This window comes from Gekko japonicus, unplaced genomic scaffold (assembly GCF_001447785.1).
Source record: "Gekko japonicus isolate JY-2015 unplaced genomic scaffold, Gekko_japonicus_V1.1 scaffold822, whole genome shotgun sequence".
Lineage (NCBI taxonomy): Eukaryota > Metazoa > Chordata > Lepidosauria > Squamata > Gekkonidae > Gekko > Gekko japonicus.
In genome coordinates, this window is record NW_015159737.1 from 498,546 (window position 1) to 519,013 (window position 20,468).

At 42.0% G+C, this 20,468-nt stretch overlaps 1 protein-coding gene across 1 annotated transcript in view; it reads right to left on the minus strand.

The window, feature by feature from the left end:
* The window catches only part of ADAMTS20 (ADAM metallopeptidase with thrombospondin type 1 motif 20), a 152,250-nt gene that overhangs the window by 47,226 nt on the left and 84,556 nt on the right, over nucleotides 1-20,468 (minus strand). Inside the window, exons 14-25 of the mRNA XM_015429359.1 lie at nucleotides 19,887-20,068; nucleotides 19,671-19,807; nucleotides 18,832-18,949; nucleotides 13,447-13,542; nucleotides 12,305-12,471; nucleotides 12,069-12,198; nucleotides 6,407-6,533; nucleotides 5,814-6,024; nucleotides 5,324-5,488; nucleotides 4,349-4,513; nucleotides 3,436-3,558; nucleotides 3,233-3,340 (exon numbers count right to left, since the gene is read on the minus strand). Coding sequence (XP_015284845.1) covers nucleotides 3,233-3,340; nucleotides 3,436-3,558; nucleotides 4,349-4,513; nucleotides 5,324-5,488; nucleotides 5,814-6,024; nucleotides 6,407-6,533; nucleotides 12,069-12,198; nucleotides 12,305-12,471; nucleotides 13,447-13,542; nucleotides 18,832-18,949; nucleotides 19,671-19,807; nucleotides 19,887-20,068 — 1,729 coding nt within the window. The remainder of the gene's footprint in view (nucleotides 1-3,232; nucleotides 3,341-3,435; nucleotides 3,559-4,348; nucleotides 4,514-5,323; nucleotides 5,489-5,813; nucleotides 6,025-6,406; nucleotides 6,534-12,068; nucleotides 12,199-12,304; nucleotides 12,472-13,446; nucleotides 13,543-18,831; nucleotides 18,950-19,670; nucleotides 19,808-19,886; nucleotides 20,069-20,468) is intronic.

Consider the following 20,468-nt stretch of genomic DNA (forward strand, 5'->3'; position numbering starts at 1 on the left):
GGACCCTGGAAACAGCACAGGAGTTGTTAGAAATCTGCAACAGAGAATCAGCTCCTTTCCATTGCAGTGACTTCCAAGTAGTGGATCTTGGCTATTACTAACATATGCACAGTTACATAAGCCGAACAAGAATTGATTCCTTTTACTAAGATACTAGCCTGATACTAGCCTGAAAACAACAGAATGGGAAGGACTAGAGATCTCTTCAAGAAAATTGGAGAAATCAAGGGAGCGTTCCATGCAAAGCTGGCCATGATAAAGGACAAAAACGGTAGGGACCTAACAGAAGCAGAAGAGATTAGGAAAAGATGGCAAGAATACACAGAAGAACTATACAAGAAAGACCTCGATGTCCTTGACAACCACGACGGTATAATCACTGACCTCGAGCCAGACATCCTGGAATGTGAAGTTAAATGGGCCTTAGAAAGCATTACTAACAACAAAGCTAGTGGAGGTGATGGTATTCCAGCTGAGCTATTCAAAGTCTTAGAAGATGATGCTGTTAAAGTGCTGCACTCAAGTTGCCAGCAAATTTGGAAAACGCAACAGTGGCCACAGGATTGGAAAAGGTCAGTATACATTCCAATCCCAAAGAAGGGCAATGCCAAGGAATGTTCAAACTATCGCACAATTGCACTCATATCACACGCTAGCAAGGTCATGCTCAAGATCCTACAAGCTAGGCTTCAACAGTACGTTGATAGAGAACTGCCAGAAGTACAAGCTCGGTTTTGAAGAGGTAGAGGAACTAGAGATCAAATTGCCAACATTCATTGGATTATGGAGAAAGCAAGAGAGTACCAGAAAAACATCTACTTCTGCTTCATTGACTATGCTAAAGCCTTTGACTGTGTGGATCACAACAAACTATGGCAGGTCCTTAAAGAGATGGGAGTACCACACCACCTCACATGTCTCTTGAGAAACCTGTATAAGGGCCAAGAAGCAACAGTTAGAACCGGATATGGAACAACTGATTGGTTCAGCATAGGAAAAGGAGTACGACAAGGATGTATACTGTCACCTTGCTTATTTAATATATATGCAGAGTACATCATGCGAAATGCTGGCCTGGATGAATCACAAGCGGGAATTAAGATTGCTGGGGAAAAGATCAACAACCTCAGATATGCAGATGATACCACTCTAATGGCTGAAAGTGAAGAGGATCTAAAGAACCTCTTGCTCAGAGTAAAAGAGGAGAGCGCAAAAGTGGGCTTGAAGCTCAACATCAAAAAAACTAAGATCATGGCATCCGGCCCCATCACTCCTTGGCAAATAGAAGGGGAAGTCGTGGAAGTAGTGACAGACTTCACGTTCCTGGGATCCCAGATCACCGCAGACTGTGACTGCAGCCATGAAATTAAAAGACGCCTGCTCCTTGGGAGGAAAGCGATGGCGAACCTAAACAGCATGATAAAAAGTAGAGACATCACCCTGCCAACAAAAATCCGCATGGTCAAAGCAATGGTATTCCCAGTAGTCATGTATGGCTGCGAGAGTTGGACTATAAGGAAGGCCGAGCGCCGAAGAATAGATTCTTTTGAACTATGGTGCTGGAGAAGACTCTTGAGAGTCCCTTGGACTGCAAGAAGAACAAATCAGTCAATCCTCAAAGAAATCAACCCTGACTGTTCCCTGGAAGGCCAGATAATGAAACTGGCCACCAAATGAGAAGGGAGCACTCACTGGAGAAGACCCTGATGCTGGGAAAGATTGAAGGTCAAAGAAGATGGGGACGGCAAAGGATGAGATGGTTAGACAGTGTCATAGATGCAACGAACATGAAATTGAGCCAACTTCAGAGGACGGCGGAAGACAGGAAGGCCTGACGTGATCTGGTCCATGGGGTCGCGAAGAGTCGGACTCGACTGTGCGACTGAACAGCAAAGCCTGATACCCGTGTTTTGCTACGGTATTTAAGTTTCGTAAATCCAGTTATAATACTGATGATATGAAGTTTGAAATGTGACATTTGTTGTAGGTATTCTAATGGAGAACACTGTAGTGTAGTGTAAAAAATGAAGTGAGACCTACATACTTTTTTTTCTTTACTGAAGGACCTCTCTGTAGACCACATTGGTGGTTCTGCCCTCAGGTGCTAGGATCACCAGGCTGCTTGGTGAGCTCACTCTGGAGCAGGCAACATTTAAGAAGCAGTCGTCTGTTAAGTCAACTCCAGAGGTTTTACCTCAGAACTCTGAGCTACACAGTTGACCAATGGGGGGGGGGGGAGCAGCAGCATGCAAGGCACATGGAAAATGATTGGGGAACAAATTTTGCCCCTTTTTTACCCCTTTAGGGGTCATGTTTCTCAGAAATCTCTTTGGGGGAGGTTGGCATCATGGAAGGAATGCACTCCCCTTTTTGGGGGGTTCTTGGTGCAGGGGTTTGGCCTGAGCATTGAATGGGCGGGGAGGGCATACCCCCCCTTTTTTTTTACAAAATCGCCTCTAATTTATGTTACATTGAAGAAGTGGGACATAACTACGTATTCAAAACACCATCCGAGCAATCAGATATTAAGCAAGTTCATACGAACCAATTTTCTAGAACCCACATTGTGAGAAGTTAAATAACCTAATAAAGGAAACCAGTTTTCCACAAATTTGGTGTATATTTCCATTGTGGGTGGGAGTGTGGCTAAGCTGGGCCAGCAGCACCGCTAAGGTGATCCTGCTGGGGCAGCATCCCTGATGGATTAAAGTACCCCTTTTGACCCACTTAGGGGTTGAAATTCTAAAAATCCCATCTTAGCGAGCACCAACACCATGGTAGGAGCGCTCTCCCCGAATTTGGTGTCTCTAGGTTCAGCGGTTTGGCCTGGGCGTTGAGTTTATGGTGAGGGGACTTTCTTTTATATATATAGATGAAGGATAGGTAGGGTACCACTCTATTGAAAGAGAGGATGCTCTCCAAGCACATATTTAAAACCCAGAGAACTTGAGGCTGGAGTGATTGTGAGGTAGAAACCAGAGGTCAGGAGACACAGGAGATGTCAGGAATTAAATTTTCTAGAATGAAGGACTGAACAGCATTTTTAAAACCAAGGGAGGAGAGTTTTTTCTATCCTTTTCTTAGTAAAAGTAGATAATTCTTTTTAAAAATTCTCTTTGAGGTAAATAATTTTCCTAAAAAGGAGTAGAAGTTTAACAAAAAAGGATATTAAACAGCAAAATATTTTTTCTTATATCCTCATCTACAAAAAGTTGCTTGCACTATTACTCACTGGAGTCCATGATCCAAATCTCCACCGAGTCACTTTGTCAGTCTGGATGGCAGGAAGTGATGTTGGCCATACTTTGATTATTTCTGTGCAAGGAGACATTTCACATTCCTGTTGGGAGAAAAGTACATTCTAGAAACTTTAGATGGGCATGGGATTTTAACTTTACTTTTAATTTTTAAAACAAAGAAGTGTGTTTTGCTTACGTGGCTGTCTCTTGGACGGGTAGCAGCATTACATTCTCTCTCATCATCCAAAATAGTTCCATAAATACCAGAAACACATTTGACTGCACGCATCTGGTAACCATACCCACATGTCACAGAGCACTATATGTAAACAATTTCATAAGAAAAGAAAAATGTCAGATTCAATTTCGATTCTTAACATAATGAACTGAGTACAGAATACGGATTACCTGAAAATACAGCCAGCCAGAAATGACATTAATGGGAAATCTCTTTCTCTCTCTCTGCTGTTGCAATAAACCTCTGCCTTCATCTTAAGTTTCTACACTGGCTTCCTGATAAGCTGTGTGTGAATTTGAAGGCTCTAGGTCTTACCGTTCAGCCCCTCCATCTCTGGTCTCATGACTATACACCTCTTCTCTTAGCCTTATCTTCTTCCTTTCACTCAGTTCAGTTTCATCTCCTGGCAGCCCTTCTGGTGTTCCTTCTCACACAACATGTAGATGCCCAAGTCTACAGTTATGCTGTGTCTTCAAATGTCCACCCTACTTTCTACTGATCAAGCTTCTCTCCGTTTCTCCAAGCTTTCCCTCATTTCTTTAACAAAGTTTTACCAAAGCTTTTTCTGGATAATTTAAATCTTATCTTGCCTGCTTCTCCATTTTATTGGGAATTTGTGCTGTCTAAGGTCCAAACATCGCAATATAGCAGATGTGGAAAACTTGCTTCCTCCTCAAGTGCTGCAAGGTGTAATTTGGATTCAGCCTGTGACACTGGAAGAGGAGGTAGTAAGTTCCCTACATCTGCCATGTGACTACAGGGAAAGTGAGTTGGTTTGCAGAAATTCCAACATGAATTGTGGCCAAACATGTTGTGGTGTTTGGCTATTAGTGATAACCTCAAAAGCTTTAAAAAAAATATGCGTACTCACGGCTCCCCATGGTCCCACGTGCCATGCTGCACATTCATTAAGTTCACATGATCTCACTGAATCTGGTATAGTGTTCTGATTGCAGAAAACATGTTCCACTTGTTTATCATTCACTTGACACCATACTTGCCGATGTTGAGTAGCCTTCCCACATGTCACAGGACACTGCAAGGTTACATATGTACCAAAAATTGCTGAAGATTACAAAATTAGCACCAGTCATTTTTCTAGCTTTCATTAATACTGGAAATCAGTCAATGAGCAATGTATGTTTGCTGAGCTCCAAAGCACATATGAGATTCTCCCATGAGAGTTACCCAATTTATTGTAGATGTCTTTTAATAGATCAGATTTATTAGTAAAATGCAAGACTGAGCTCATATTAAGGTTGTATGACAAATGAAATTTAATATTCCTTAAATCCCTGTAATTCTGTTATATTCCTATAATCCCGTAATTCCTATAGCACTCGCTGCAAACAGCTCAAGGCAATATATAAATAAAGCTAATAAGTGTTACAATAAAACAGCATAAGTGAAAAGAACTCTAACAGAATGAAACATGAAATGACAGCATATTTTTCACATCCAATATGCCTTCAATAGGGACATAAAATGTTCCCCCCAACAAATAACTAAATTACCTTCTAAACAGAAAAATCTCCAAAGATTATGAACAGACTAGAGGTTTGGACTCCAAGGGATCATTCTGGAAAAAGAGACAGTCATACTATTTGGACAATTTCTGAGAAGACCCTACGGCGTATACCTACCACTCATCTCCTGCACAACAAGACCTAAGGACAGTCTAAACCACATAATCCACTCCCTTATCCAATATACAATAATTGGAAAAGAACTTTCAACCCCCTTGATAACTTTGCATTACCACACTTCCCAGCAGCTGCACAGTATGCCTCACTCCTGTTGGGCAAGATCTAGAATGAAAGAAGAACAATAAATGTGTATGCGTTACCTCACTCCAATCACTAACAATCCAGCTGGGACACTGAAACTCATTGCAATCCTGAGTGACCACCTTTGGAAACTCATTGCACTCTCTATCTGCAAGCCGACGACCAAAGTTGTTCGTACAGAAAGATTCTCTGGTTCTTGTACCTTGCCCACAGCTCCTAGAACACTGGGTTGGGGGGGGGGGATCGAAAAAGCAAAAAATGACCCTCATAAAAATAAATTAAAATGCACCTAGTATTCATACTAAAGAGTGAAATCACATATTAAATCAATTTCATCGTCAGTATATCTTCACATACTGCTGGTTGAGATAAATTTAGCATCTTGTTCTCCAGTTGTATGTTGATCTCAACACGTTTTAAAATGTATTATCCTTGATAAGTTTGCAATATATTATGAAGAAATGAAGCCTTCTGTTGCTTATCAGCAAATAAACAAAGAACCCACTACATAAAACCCAACCGTAAAAGTACAAGATTCTAAATTTGTACCTCTGACCATCCCGTGTAATGCCAGCTTGTTAGAAGACAGTCTCCATGACAGGGTTCTCTGACTGGTGGTTTCTCCTGATCAGCACAGTATTTATCATCCACTGGAACACTCAGTCCCTTTGAAACAGAGTACTTCATACAGTGGATGTCTAAAGATCGAAACCCTGGGCCACACCGAGATGAGCATTCACTTTTGCCAATGTTATGCCACCTATAAGCATAAACTATTATATAAAACTAAATATGTTTTAGTATATATAGGTAACCTAAATTAATTATGAAGGTATTCAAATAGCATGGGAATCAGTGAAAGAAAAAATAAAAATGCCTAATAGTTGCTTTCCAATGATGCAATTCAAGAAGCACCTTAGTCTTACTTAAGTCAATAAAATAAAAAGTGGTAACTGCAAATACAAAAAATTAACCAAATTTGTAGCTCATAAATTACTCTGACATTATAGTTTTACACAATGCATAGCAATTTGTATTAAAAAAAAACCCTTCTAATTTGTGCATTCAATTTTATAAAGATATCAAACCAAGAAAGAGGATTTAAAATCAACTGCACTTTATAGATATGGCTGTGTGCTTACCTTAATTCACAATCTGTATTACATGGTTCTATTACTGTTTTGGGCAGTGCAATGTGTTCACATCTTTGTTCAGACACTTCCAAATGGTCAGTCTTCCTTATGCATGTAACCTTTCTTCTCCGAGAACCTTGAACAGAATAATTAGAAAAGAATTAACAAGACATTTAGAAAAACAGAATAGTTTAGGAAAACAGGAGATGTATTTTGCTTTCGTTTAAAAACTAGATGAAATCAGAAATTATTTTTTCAGGAGGATGTTAACTTTCCTTGTTCTGCTCTTTATGGCAAAGGCTGACATTGCCAAAGTGAGAGAAGGAAAGTTTATCATGTTGCTGTGGGCCAATTTTGAAAAATTTGTCTGGCTAGTCCATGGAGCCATTAATGGAATAATCTGACCTTCACATCCTTGTGACACATTAGACTTTGATGCCTAATCAAACAGATGGTGGAAGTGTCAGTTTGCTAAGGCAATTTCACCTCACATTTGCTGTATGTATTTTCTGGCATGTTGAATTTTTGTATAATCTGCACCACTCTCAATGTAAAATATAACAATGAAACATTTTGTTGGAAAGAGATTTCCCCCAACATTTTAGACTGGTCTAGAAACATCATTGTTTTTCACTGAGCAATATCCTACCATACTGTATGCCAAAAACAGTGTTGCACTTACTTGTAACTGTCGTTTATCGAGTATCTTCAGTGTAGACACACATGGGGACTGCATATGAGCAGGCCTGTCTATTGGCAGGGTTTTACACCTAAGAGGCTCCAGGGGGTGCTGCATGCCAGAGCAAAAGCTTGTTCCTGCCCAGGACCATGTGCCTGCACAGAAGATACTCAACGAACAACAGTTACAGGTAAGTGCAACCCTCTTTTCATTGTCAATCTTCTCTGCAGTACCACATGGGGAATCTAGCAAGCTAAAATGCCAGATGGTGGGGCATGCTCATCTATTTTGTTACCATGTGTGCTTTTAAATGTATTTTACTTGTGCAATTGCATATGTGTATGAGCTGTATCTGCATTTATGTGTCTGAAATGCTGTGTGATCTGCTTGTATGGTTTGCATGCACATGGAAAGCTGCTATGCTATGTGCTTGGCCTATCTGCATCTGCAAAGTGCTGTGTCAGTGTGCTGCTTGCATCCATATGCTAATGAGGACACACATCTACCCAGCCTGCCTTGGGACAGAGAAGGCCTTCGCCATTAAGCTCAGCCTCATTGAGTCTTGAGAACAACAGCTTTCCACCATCAGGAGTTCCTGGAATGGCACGTAACCCCTGCTTCTGGTTTGGAATAACAAAATACTTCTTCCTGCTCTTCCTCCTCTGGGCCAGGCCAGAGAATCTACATCAAAGGGTTACCATGGTGATACAACTTTGACACCTTGACCAAATGGTCCCCTTGAAGTTAGGCTAGAATTTGAATACTGGCTCACTCCCCTTAGATAGGTACGTCACCTCCCACTGGCCAATGGACTTAGGAGAGAGGACGGACTATTAGGTAAGAGTCCAGCCCCAAAGGCAAGGTTTTATAAGGCAAAGCACAGCCTTTGTTCTGGGTCAAGCCGAGTCATCGAGTCAAGCATCGAGTTAGTTAGCTAGCCATCCCCCACCCCACCTTTTCAGTAACTAAGTTGCGCCAGCTAGCAGCCAAGCTAGCTAGAACCCCCCCTCCTCTTTTAGAAAAGCTCTGCTAAGAGGCAATTCTATGTAGCCTTCTTGGAACGCGCAAACCAAGAAGCCCGCACGCAATGGACTTGAATCCAACAGTGTGGCATAGAATTCTTCTCGTTAGCTCTTTTTGGTTCCTGTTTTCCCACTGGAGGAGATTCCCTTCTTCATGGATCAGATGAGTATCAAATGCTACCCTTCTGTGTCTGACCCTTCTGTGTCTGAATTTATTATTTTTCATACTGAAATGCTTTCTATTTACTACTGTAACTGAAGGAATCTTGTGCATATGTGTGAGTGTATCTGTGTTCGTATGCTTGAGAAATCAAACTAGTAAAGACAACTTTTATTCTTTAAATCATCCAGTTGTTGTGTCTCTTTATGGGAACAAAAGCAAGTGTCTGGCTGAAGCCATCTCTGTATACAATTGGTCACAAGGACTCAGAATAAGCCCCTGTTGTAGATAAAACAGATTTGGGCTAGTGGAACAATCCTCCACCAGAGGAGTTCCCGTAACAATTTGTACATGGACTGGAGGACAGCTTTCCCCAGTTGAGCTTCTCGTCTTGTCTGCAGGTCTAGTGCATAGTGACAAACAAAGGTGTCTGCAGAGGACCAGGTAGCAGCCCGACAAATCTCTGACAGTGGAACTCCACTCCAGAATGCAAAAGAAAAGGCCACAGCTTTAGTAGAATGTACATGCACCTCTAGGGGGCAAGATATCCTGGCTAACTCATAACACTGCCTAATGGTGGGCACAATCCATCTAGAAGGTGTCTGGGAAGATGCCCTCTTACTCTTCCTTGGACCTGAAAAGCATATAAATAATGCCTTATCCTTATTACGGAACTCAAATGTCCATTTCAGGTAAAACAATAAAGCCCTCCTAATATCTAAGGACTGTAGCTTCCTCTCACTCTCTGAGCTCAGTGCAGGGGAAAATATAGGTAAAATAAGCTTTTGGGATAAATGAAACTAGAGACAACTTAAGTCAAAAAACTGATACTCTCTCTGAAATAAACTTCAAAATGGATTCTCTACTCTAAACGCTGTTAGTTCGCTTACCCGTCCTGGCAGATGTGACCGGCTATCATGAAGCAAACTTTCATAGAAAGCACTGCTAATGGGAAAGTAGCTATGAGTTCAAAGGCTTTGTTCACCAAGTAGGTCAAAACCAATTATAGGGACCATTGGAGTACCACAGGGTTGCTAGGTGGACAGATATCAGACAGTCCCTTGAGAAATCTCTTTGTCAAAAGGTGGGGGGAAAGGGGAAGCAATAAATTGCTGTTAAGTGCTTTAATTAAGCCAAACCTTTACTCTTTAGAAATAAAACATACTTAAGCATGAGATACTTAAGTGGGGCTACATATGGAGATACTCCCTTCTCTCCACACCAGAGAACAAATTGTTTCTACTTCTAACCGTTAGCATTTCTTGTGGTAGACGTCTGTGAATTTAATAACATGCCATGTATGTTTATTATGTACTCTGCTACTATTGTACCGTCATCGCCATAAAAACTGTTTTTAGTAACTTTGTTGTGTTTTATGCTGACATTTATATTGTTGTTCTGTCTGTCACTATTTTTATGTAAGCCATCCTGAGCCTGCCTTGGCGGGGAGGGCAGGGCATAAATCAAATCAAATCAATTAATTAATTAACCTCCTGGGAGAAACTCAGGTCACTGTTCCAACTTTACAAGCTGTAAGCTTCAGGTGTTCCAGATTATGGTAAAAGACATTGCCAATACTGATCAGATCTCTGTGCCTGGGAAATGGAATATATTGACCATGAGCGAGTTTCATAAGACTTTGAAACCAAATTTGGTGAGGCTAGAAAGAAGCAACTAGAATAATCTCTGAACCCTCTTGTCTGGCCTTCTCCAGAACTCTGATTAATAATGAGAATGGAGAGAATGCATACAACAGTTTCCCTACCAAGGGCCACTGGAACATGTCCCCAAGGGACCCCATGCCCCTACCAGCGCGGGAGCAGAATCTCCTCATCACCTTCACATTATCCTGGGTTGCAAACAAACCTATACTTGGGATACCCCACCAAGCAAAGACAGGTTCTAGGTAAACTGGATTTAGGGACCATTTGTGGGACAGAGTCCCTGCCCTGCTTAATCTGTCGGCCTCTACATTCAATTTCCCTGGAATGTAAATGGCATGGATAGATACACTGAGACTTAGTACAGTGCGCCATATCAGGATGCCCTCTTGGCAAAGGTCCCTGGCCCCCTTTTTGTTTATATAAAACATTGTGACTGTGTTGTCCGTTTCTGGCAAAAGGGGTGAATTTTGAAGAATATCTGAAAAGCTGATAAAGGAATTAAAGACTGCCTGCAGCTCTAACAAATTAATATGACATATTTTCTCTGTTTGTGACCAGGTACCCCACACAGAGGAACCTTCACAACATTCACCCCAACCTACATGTGAGGTGTCTGTGGAAAGTACAACCTCATAATGAGGCATGCCAAATGATCTTCTCTGGGACAGATTGTCAAGAGACTTCCATCATGACAATTCCCGAATCATCTGTCTAGGGATGGAAAACTTCTGCCACAAAGAGTGCACCTCTGAATTACACTGCAGTAAGAACCAAAGCTGTAAGGGCCTCATATGTCATTTAGCCAGCAGTAAAACCGCTGTAGTCAAAGCCATGTGCCCCAATAGGCAGAGGATATTTTTAACAGACTGGACCCGTTTTGTCTGGAACGGCTCTACTAAGGTAGAAACAGTCTTTATTCTGTCTGGGGGTACAGAATCCAATGAATTGGGCCTCTGTGATGGAACCAACTTAGACTTCTCCCAGTTGACCAAAAGACCTAATTCCTGACAGAGTTTTAACACCAATGAACAATGTTCCAACAACTGCTTACTGGTGTCTGCCACCACCAGCCAGTCATCTCAATAAGGAAAAACATTGCATCTTTGCAAGCCTAAGTTGGACCTGTTGGCAGTGTTTGACATGGTCAACCATCAGCTACTGATCCACTGCCTCACCGACACTGGAGACCAGGGGCTTGCCTTGCAATGGCTTGCTTCCTCCCTCCAAGGTTGGGGACAAAGGGTGGCACTGGGGAAACAGCTATCCTGAAGGCACCCACTGGGCTGTGGAGTGCCCCAAGGGGTGGTGCTGCCACACAGGATTGAGGGACAGCTGGAAAGAGGAAGAATGAGGAGGATGAAATTGCTCTTCCTTCCTTGGCATACAGATCCAAAGGGGAGGGCGGCACTTTCATCCACATGACCCTCCTCATTCCAGCCCTCTGAACCTTACTGCTGTTTCTCTGCACAAATTCTGTGACTCTAGAAATTATCTTTCCAGAGCTGCAAGGCATGTAGCGGAAGCTGGAAAATCTTCATACGCCTTCTATATACAGATAGTAGGATACCACCCATTATTTTGCAGATTGTTTTTAAGGCTGAGGATGACGGAAGAGTAAGAATAGAATTCTGTTATAAAACAACAAGGGTTCAAAGGTCTATATAGCATACTGATTCATGCAGAAGCCATGCAGATGTTATGGCCTCCCCTCTGTTATTGCTCCCAGTAGTGGTTAGAGTCTCAGACTAGAATCTGGAAGACCCAGGTTTGAAGCATCACTCTGCCATGGAAGCTTGCTAGGAGACTTTGTGCCAGTCACACACTCTCAGCCTAACCTACCTGACAGGGTTGTTCTGAGGATAAAGTGGAAGGGAGGATAAAATGGAGGGGAGAACAACCATGTAAGCTGCTACAGGTCCCCATTGAACAGAAAGGTGTGGAATAAATGAAGAAAAATAAACTCTTCAACTTATACAAATCATTATATGTAAAATTATGTCAGAATTTCAACTTCCGATCTCCATGAAGCTATGTTTCATGCATATGTCTATTGCTACAGTCAAACCACAACAATCTGAGAAACAATGTGACAGATTGTGACTACTGCGATATCTTAACTATCACTTCAACAAGAAATTCTCAATACCTTGGCACATTTTGCTGCAGCCTTGCCAAAGCCCATATGGATTCCATGTAAAGCGATCATTCTCCTCTTCTACAGGAATATTGAATGAATAGCGCACATCAGGGTTGTACAAATTCCCAACACACAAGACCTAAAAATGATAATAAAATAAAACCATTTTTTCAATTATATTCTTTTACTTTTTGTGTATTAATAAATTCAGAAGCTTACCATCCATTAAAACATTAAAGATTCACCTGTAAGAGAATGTCCTCTTCAAGCTGCCCAGTGGTATTTACTTGCTCTATGGTGCTGTTTGAACCACTGTACTCAAAATTAACTCCAAACATAGTGATTTCCTTTTTAGACAGGCTTACCACAAAATTTCCATTCAGAAAAAAAATCCCTTGAGTATTGGATAATGCTATAGTAATGTTAATAGAGACAATATCAGTGCATCTTTTGTTCATATTTCAGCACAAACTCTTCATCATACATAATTAGAAATTTCCATACAGAGCTCTTAAATATACAAAGTGACGCTAACAATTAAAACTTCTACCATTATGTGTACATTCTTCATTATTCTTGTGTACATTCTTTAACTCTTAAGCGCTGACACACAATAAAATAGCAGTATCATAAAAACATTATTTACTGAGGAACGGGCTCACATAGGACTCACATTGGATGGTCATGGGCGGGCAGGGCGGGGTATGAATTGAACAAATAAATAAATAAATAAATAAAATGATAGCACCAAAGAAGGCATGTGTGTCTGCAGGGCCATTTGAATAACACAGGTAACTAAATCAAGTATCAATGCACCTGGAGATAAAATCATCTGTAGCCCACTGGGACAAACTGGAACAGTCAGCAGCCACAGAATCAGTTGAACAAATGTCAGTGCAGACTGGTAAGAGATCAGCTTTAATGCTCTGTTTTGCCGGCAATCATTACAGAATGCAGTTATGATGCATTTTTAAAAAATGGTTGGGTAGGACACGATACAAAATCTCCAAGTGATTTTCATCAGCAAAGCAGGGATTTCCCACTTCTCCCCCCCTGCTGCAGGCCAAAATGCCCCTCAAAGTACCCCTGGGGACATGAGACAACACCCCCTCGAACATAGTAAGGAGGAAACTACGGATCTGACATGGGAGGGAAGAACTGGAAAAAATAGCCCCCTTCCATCAACAGAAACGTCTGCTGGATCCACCATTTTATTAGAAAATTAAGTCTGACTTTTGTGCAGATCTAAAATTTGTGGTGAAATCAGGAATTTCAAATAATGATACCGAGAAACTTCATATGCATCCAAAGAAGCTTCAGAGAAGCTGGGTTTCAGACGTATATATATAGGGGGAAAAGTCATCAGCTCATTTTGTGAAATACTTACCAAGATAGTTGTCATCTTCTGGGTTCCCTGAATAGCTGTGCTGATGCATTTCAAGGTTTGTTGCTCCTGTGGGGATTTTTACTACTATGTTGTAGCCTGGAATAAAATTATATATAAAATCAATCCTATTACAGACCTAGAATATTCACCTATTTGCTGAACCTGAGAAAATACTTCTGCTGTTTTTGTTCCTGTTGTTCACAACAATTAAAGGGCTACTGCTACATAGCTTCATTAGAGGACAGAGAAACCCCATTTATTTATTATATATAATAGCTTTGTTTTACTTCTAAGGAGAAGCTGGCCAGTAGTTTACTAACTGTGTTTATTGTACACCAACATTTATTCATTTATTTACTTCAATTACCCACCTTTCTCATTGACAATTAAGGGAGATTAAAGAATTATAAAACAATGCAATGAAGACCAGTATAATGCACATAAGAAATGATGCAATGTGAGGGACAGAAAGAAAAATACCTGCCTGAATTTTTCACACACAGATACAACCATAACCCTATTATCTTTATACCAATGCCCTCTTGAACAGTTCTGTATTACACTGTCAGGTTGAAAACAAAATGATGTATCGAGTGACCATACATATCAGATAAATGCTAAAACAGGTTGCTTACCTGTAACTGAGGATCTTCGAGTGGTCATCTGCGCATTCACACCTCAGGGATATAGTGCACCTGCGCTGACCCCGATCGGTATAATGGAAAGCAAAAGGGATTTTTGCACCCGCTCCCCGGTCACGTGCCGGGCTCCACTGTGCATGACCAAGGGAAGGGCACGACAATCCCACCAGTTCCTTCTGACTGCTGCCCTCAGTCTCCAAAAAAGGAAAGGAAGGACCAAAAGCAGAGGGGAAGGAGGGCGGGTGGTGTGAATGCACAGATGACCACTCGAAGATCCTCAGTTACAGGTAAGCAACCTGTTTATCTTCTTTGTGGTCTCAGTGCATCACACCTCTGGGAGACTAGCAAGCAGTACACACCTACCTGGAGGAGGGAGCTGAGGTCCTAAATCTGAGCCGCCTGCAACACCGCTTGTCCAACCTTTGAACACTGATGAAGACATACATCTAGGGCATAATGCTTCACAAACGTGTGAGGCATGGCCCAAGTAGCTGCATTGCAGATATCTTCTAGTGACACACCTCGCAGGAAGGCTGTGGATGCCGCCACCGCCCAGGTGGAATGTGCCCATAGTGGACCCGGGAGCGACTTTTTAGCTATCACGTAGCATAACTTAATAGTCTCCACAATCCACTTGGATAGGCATTGGGACGACAGCTTCTTCCCCAGAGAGGGTAGAGCATAAGAGATAAACAAGGCCAGTGATTTTCTAAAAGGCCATGTTCGATTTAGGTAAAAGAGTAAAGCTCTTTTGACATCCAATGAATGAAGTCGTCGTTCTTCCTCCGTCGAAGCGGACGGAAAGAACACTAGGAGAACAATGTCTGCTTGTAGGTGAAACTCAGACACTACTTTTGGTAAGAAAGAAACTCAAATAAGGGGGGTCACAGTGGAGCGCCGATAACTTGCCCATCCTCCTAGTGGAGGTAACCGCAACTAAAAGGGCTGTCTTCCACAACAGAAGCTGCAGACTACAAGTAGCCATTGGCTCAAAAGGTCTGCCCATAAGTCTCGTAAGCACTATGGGTAGGTCCCACGCTGGCATGGGGCCACGCTACGGAAGGAAGAGGTGGGTCAGGCCCTTAAGAAACTTCTTGGTCTGAGGGTGGGAGAAAACAGAGTGACCATCAATCGGTGGGTGATTAGCTGAAATTGCGGCTAAATAGACCTTCAACAAGGCACAGCTAAGGCCCAGGTCCAGGCGAGATAATAAGAACCCAAAGACTGTTGTCAGGTCAGATGGGGGTGGCGGCAATCCCAACAAGTCAAGGTGAGATAAGAATTTCTTCCACTTTCCAGCATAAGAAACTCAGGTAGACGGTTTGCAACAGTTCAAAAGGACATGATCTATTCTGTCTCTGAACAATCGAAGAGGATCCTCCAGATTGTGAGCTTGAGACGCTGCACATCATGATGCAGTATCTGCCCCCTCCCTGCAAGGAGGAGATCTGCAGCTGGGGGAAAATGAACGAAGGAGCCCTTGGATAGGTGGAGCAGAGTGGAGAACCAATGTTGCCGGTGCCACCATGGAGTCACTAAGAGACAGCGTGGCCTCTCCTGCATTAGCTTGGCTAGTACTCTGGAGATTAGTGGAATTGGAGGAAAGAGGAGCACGTGAAGACGTGACCACAGAACCAGAAGACCATCACCAAGAGACAGAGGATCGGTCTCCGCTCTGGAGCAGATGACACTTTCTGTTGCTGCATGTCACAAACACATCCACCTCTGGATGGCCCCAAAGGTGAAACATTGGTTGGAGATAGGTGCAATTGAGCTCCCACTCATGCTCCGATGTACCTCCTCTGCTCAAGAAGTCCGCTTCGACATTCAATGTCCCCGGTAAACGAGTGGCTCTCAGGAACGTGTTCCACGACTGACACTCGTCCCATAATTCTAGGGCTAGTCAACATAACCCTCTGGATACTGTACCTCCCTGTCTGTTGATATAACACCGGGCTGTTGTGTTGTCCGTCAGGACAGTGACCACCTGCTGGGCCCCACCGAGCGGCCATAGGTTGGAGGGCGGGGAGCAAAACAAAGTCCAAGAACACCTATCTAACTAAATACTTTCCTAACTAACTAAACGCGAAGAGAAACGAGGCCTAAAGGCCAAAAAGAGATAGTTTTACTGACCGAGGCGAGAGGGTCCTACCACTGTGGTGGTCTGAAGAGAACTGGCGGGATCATCATGCCCTTCCCTTGGTCATGCACAGTGGAGCCCGGCATGTGACCAGGGAGCGTGCGCAAAAACCCTTTTGCTTTCCATTATACCGATCGAGGTCGGTGCAGGCACACTATATCCCAGAGGTGTGATGCACAGACACCACAAAGATTACACACTTGTAAAGGAATGCAGGATCCACTGCAGGTTGCATACATTTAATAAGGCTGTGTGATGCCCTGTCTCTTTGAATGATTTGCCATTGGGCATAGTTGCCACCATATAGAGAGGGTCAACAGCTTGTAGTCCAAACTGACTATTCCACAACAGTCCTAAGTTTCAGTACCCAGACTGTGTGAGTGATAGACTATGTCCCTTCTCGTACAAACAGAGAGAAACAAGAGCGTTCCTTGTCCCCAGCAAGCCAGCTACCTCACACTTCCTTAACCTTTCCGGTATGTTAAATAGCATGGGCTGAGAGCAGCCAACCATAGTAAAAGTTTATTCTAAGCAGAGAGAGGGAAAGACATGAGAGCAATGAGGGAAGAAAAACTCAGAACTTAAAAGTACAGTTTTTATACTTAATTCCAAATGTATAAGGTTTTCCAGTCTTCCACACTTTCCTTGTAGGAAGGCAAGTCATTCAAAATTTAGGACACAGGCTAGTCTTATTTTAGGAATTCAATAGAAAGAAAAGGGGTTTTCTTTGACCAATCAGAATGTGGGGAGCTGTATGCAAATGTTCCCTCCAAAAAGTCAGCACCAATGAACATCCTGAATATCATGCAGGCTTTTTAAACACATTCCAGGTGTGTGCCAGGTTAAAAGTAGGATGCAGACACTATTGGTAGACTGCAAATACCTCCCAGGTGGTGTGTTGGAATGTGTGGACTATTCCATATGGACGGATATCATCATAATTCTACTCCTCACAGGGAAAGACACTTGGATCTAGGTGTAAAATCCTTGGTGCTTATGGCACCTCTCGAAGCCAGGAAAATGTAGTTTTGATCAGCTAAGAGCCTCAAAAATATTCTTTCTTATAACAACACAGCAAGGGAGGTGTTGACTAGAATAGTCATTTACAGATTTCCATAACAATGGATTACATTATGCAGTTCCAAGCCATGATTTGGCATTCATTTTATCACAAAATTTGGGGAAGCAGCCAAAATGGCAATGTGAATACTCACTAATTGTCTATGTTCTGCCAACTGCTTTGCTTCTGAACAAACATTTTTACTCCTACAACCCACTGAAGGCATGGATAAGAAATTTAAACTAAGTTCAGAGATTAATTTAAATTAATTATTCTTTAAACTCATTTAATTAATTTGAACTATTTAATTATTCATTAATCCAGATGGCTCTCTGGACTAATCCAAATACAAAGATTACGTAAAAAAAATTAACAATTTTGGAATTGTTCCATTTACTTTTGGGAAAATGTTGCTTTCTCAAAGAAAAACTCAAAATTCAGATAATTTGTTTTATATTTGACAGCTTGCTGCACAAACCTAGCTGTGCATATATCCTATATTTAGACCATGGCTATTAGAAGTGTGCAATTTTTAAAAAAATCAATATTTTTTGGTTCAGATCCACTGGACCTGAATTTTTTTTGGTATTTCTGAAAAATCTCAAATTCCCAATTTTTTTCAGGTCCAATAGATCCAATAAGAAAAATAACAGAATTTTTTTTTTTAAGTCAGCCCAATGCAGTAGCTGGCTTGGCTTCTCCTGCAGTCTGGTTTAAACCACACTACAGAAAGCGCCAGACCCAGGATCTGCACGCTTCAGGGAAATCATTTCCCAAGGCATGAAGATCCTAGCTGGGATAGCTTCTCCTGCAGCCCAGTTTAAACCAGGCTGCACAAAAAGCCAGCCCCAAGCCAAGCCGGTGGGAACACTCTGCTCCCCCCAGCACAGCTGATCCTGATCCTCCGGCTGTCTTCATGCAGATCCTGGCTGGGGTGGCTTCTCTTGCAGCACAGTTCAAACCATGCTGCAGAAGGAGCCAGACCCAGGATCTGCACGTTTCAGGGAAATCATTTCCCAAGGCATGCAGATCCTAGCTGGGACAGCTTCTCCTGCAGCCCAGTTTAAACCAGGCTGCACAAGAAGCCAGCACCAAGCCAAGCAAGCTGGAACACTCTGCTCCCCCTAGCACAGCTGATCCTGATCCTTGGGCTGTCTTCTGCAGTCCCTTTAAAGTTTAAAGGGGCTACAGTTGCAGCCCGATGAACACCTTAGAGGCGGGAGCAATCTGTTCCTGCCTCTTTTCTGTTTTTGGATCTACCAGTAATTCCTGAATATATCTGGGATTTTTTCTCCAGTTTTCCCAATAAAACCTTGATACATTTGGGATACTGAAATATACCCAAAAATACCAATAAGGTGTTTTGGGGGTATATTTTCAATTTGGGTAGACCCAAATGCACACCCCTAATGCCTACTCTGCTGAAACAGTACAAATAATATGTTCCCTTCTTACATACCCACTCTGGATTAATCCAACTCAGATTACTGTGAAACACACTGTAAAATACTTATAAATATATATAGATATATAAATTAACTTACCATAATGAGCACTGTTGAAAGTTCCTGAAACAGTCCTACATGATGAATTATCACCACCACAGATTCCGCACTTATCTCTTCTGACCTTAGAGTTTAAAACATGATCACAGCCAGCTTGCTAAAAGAAAATGTTAATATTTGTTTATATGCATACACATTTTCTTCTTGCCTTTCTTTCAGTGCCCCCTTCCCCAAATCATACAATCTATTTTATCCTAAGGCTCACACAGTTCTCTTCCCAAACCTCATGAAGGTATGCCTTCTTCCCTTCTTAATTTAGAGATAACTAAGGTTAGTGTTCAAGTATGGCAGTGTTACTCTTTACAGAAAATAGTATCAAGAAAATCCAACTGTATCTTTAAAACTAATGTTTACAGCTCATGTAACATTTGCATTGATGTTTCTGTAATCATAGTTATCCCAGACAGCAATCTGCAACTCTGCTTTTGATCATAGTTTCAAACTATTGTTCTAACTCTGGACAACAGAAACATTGTCCAGAGACAGTGCTAACAGTTGTAACCAAAATAAATGATCAGGAATGACCAAACAGAAGGAGAAACACTAAAGCATGCCCAATCATCCAGCTGTCTGGTGGGCAGGTACCATAGGATATTTCATCCTATAGTTGCTGTCTTCATTCTTACCTGAATCATCTGATAAATGCTTCTGAGCACTTGGCTATCCTGAGATAACTGTAGTCTTCACACGAACAACAAAGTTATCAGACTACATTCCAAGCTGAACTTAATTAATACTTACATTTCTTCGACAACCTGTTCAGACAACAGATTTTCAACCTGTGTGTTATTTTACCTAACTCACCATAATTGACTTACCCTGCATAAACCCTGAACACATATATCATAAGTATCTGTTCCACAGGGAGTACCATCAACAACTCTGTCTTTCAGCTGGTAGTAGGATGTTGTGCCAGAAACACGGCAAAATAACTTACAGCGATCCTTCATAGAAACTGTTGGGGGAAGAGGAATCATTATGAAGCTTTATGCAAATGAATGCTTAATTAAGAAAGTAAGGTTCCAATCACTTACTGCCACTATATTTTGGAAGCCAGCGAACAGCAGACGTTAGTCCATTGATGTTGAAATGTTTACCATCAAATTCAGAACACTGCTGCTCTCGAAAATCTTGCTTGCCTTTCAGACATGAATCGGTATTACATGATCGAAATTTCATTCTGCGACCAACACAGTATTTTCCTCCATGTTTTGGCCTAGTTAAAATTTCATTTAAAAATTTTAAGAAGTTACTTAGATATTTCTATGAAAAGCAAAGTTTCCAAGCTTATTAGTAGGTTACAATTGGGGACCCGCAAAAAACTTGTGAGATAGTTATCCCATGTCCAACATCTTTGCTTCCTCCCCTGTCCCCCTACCTCTCTCATGCTCTTTCTACCTTCTGCCCCCCATTTCTTACTCTCTGTCTCTCTTCCATGAATGTTACCTCCTCTCTCTTTCTGTCCCCTCATCATTCTCTTTGTTTTTCTGCCTCCCCACCTCATCACTCTCTCTCTCTCTTTCTGCCCCCCCCACCATCACTTTCTCTTTCTGCCCCCATCACTCGCCCAGCCTTGTGTCTGCTTCCTCCCCCACCTCGCACAGCAGCAGCAGTGG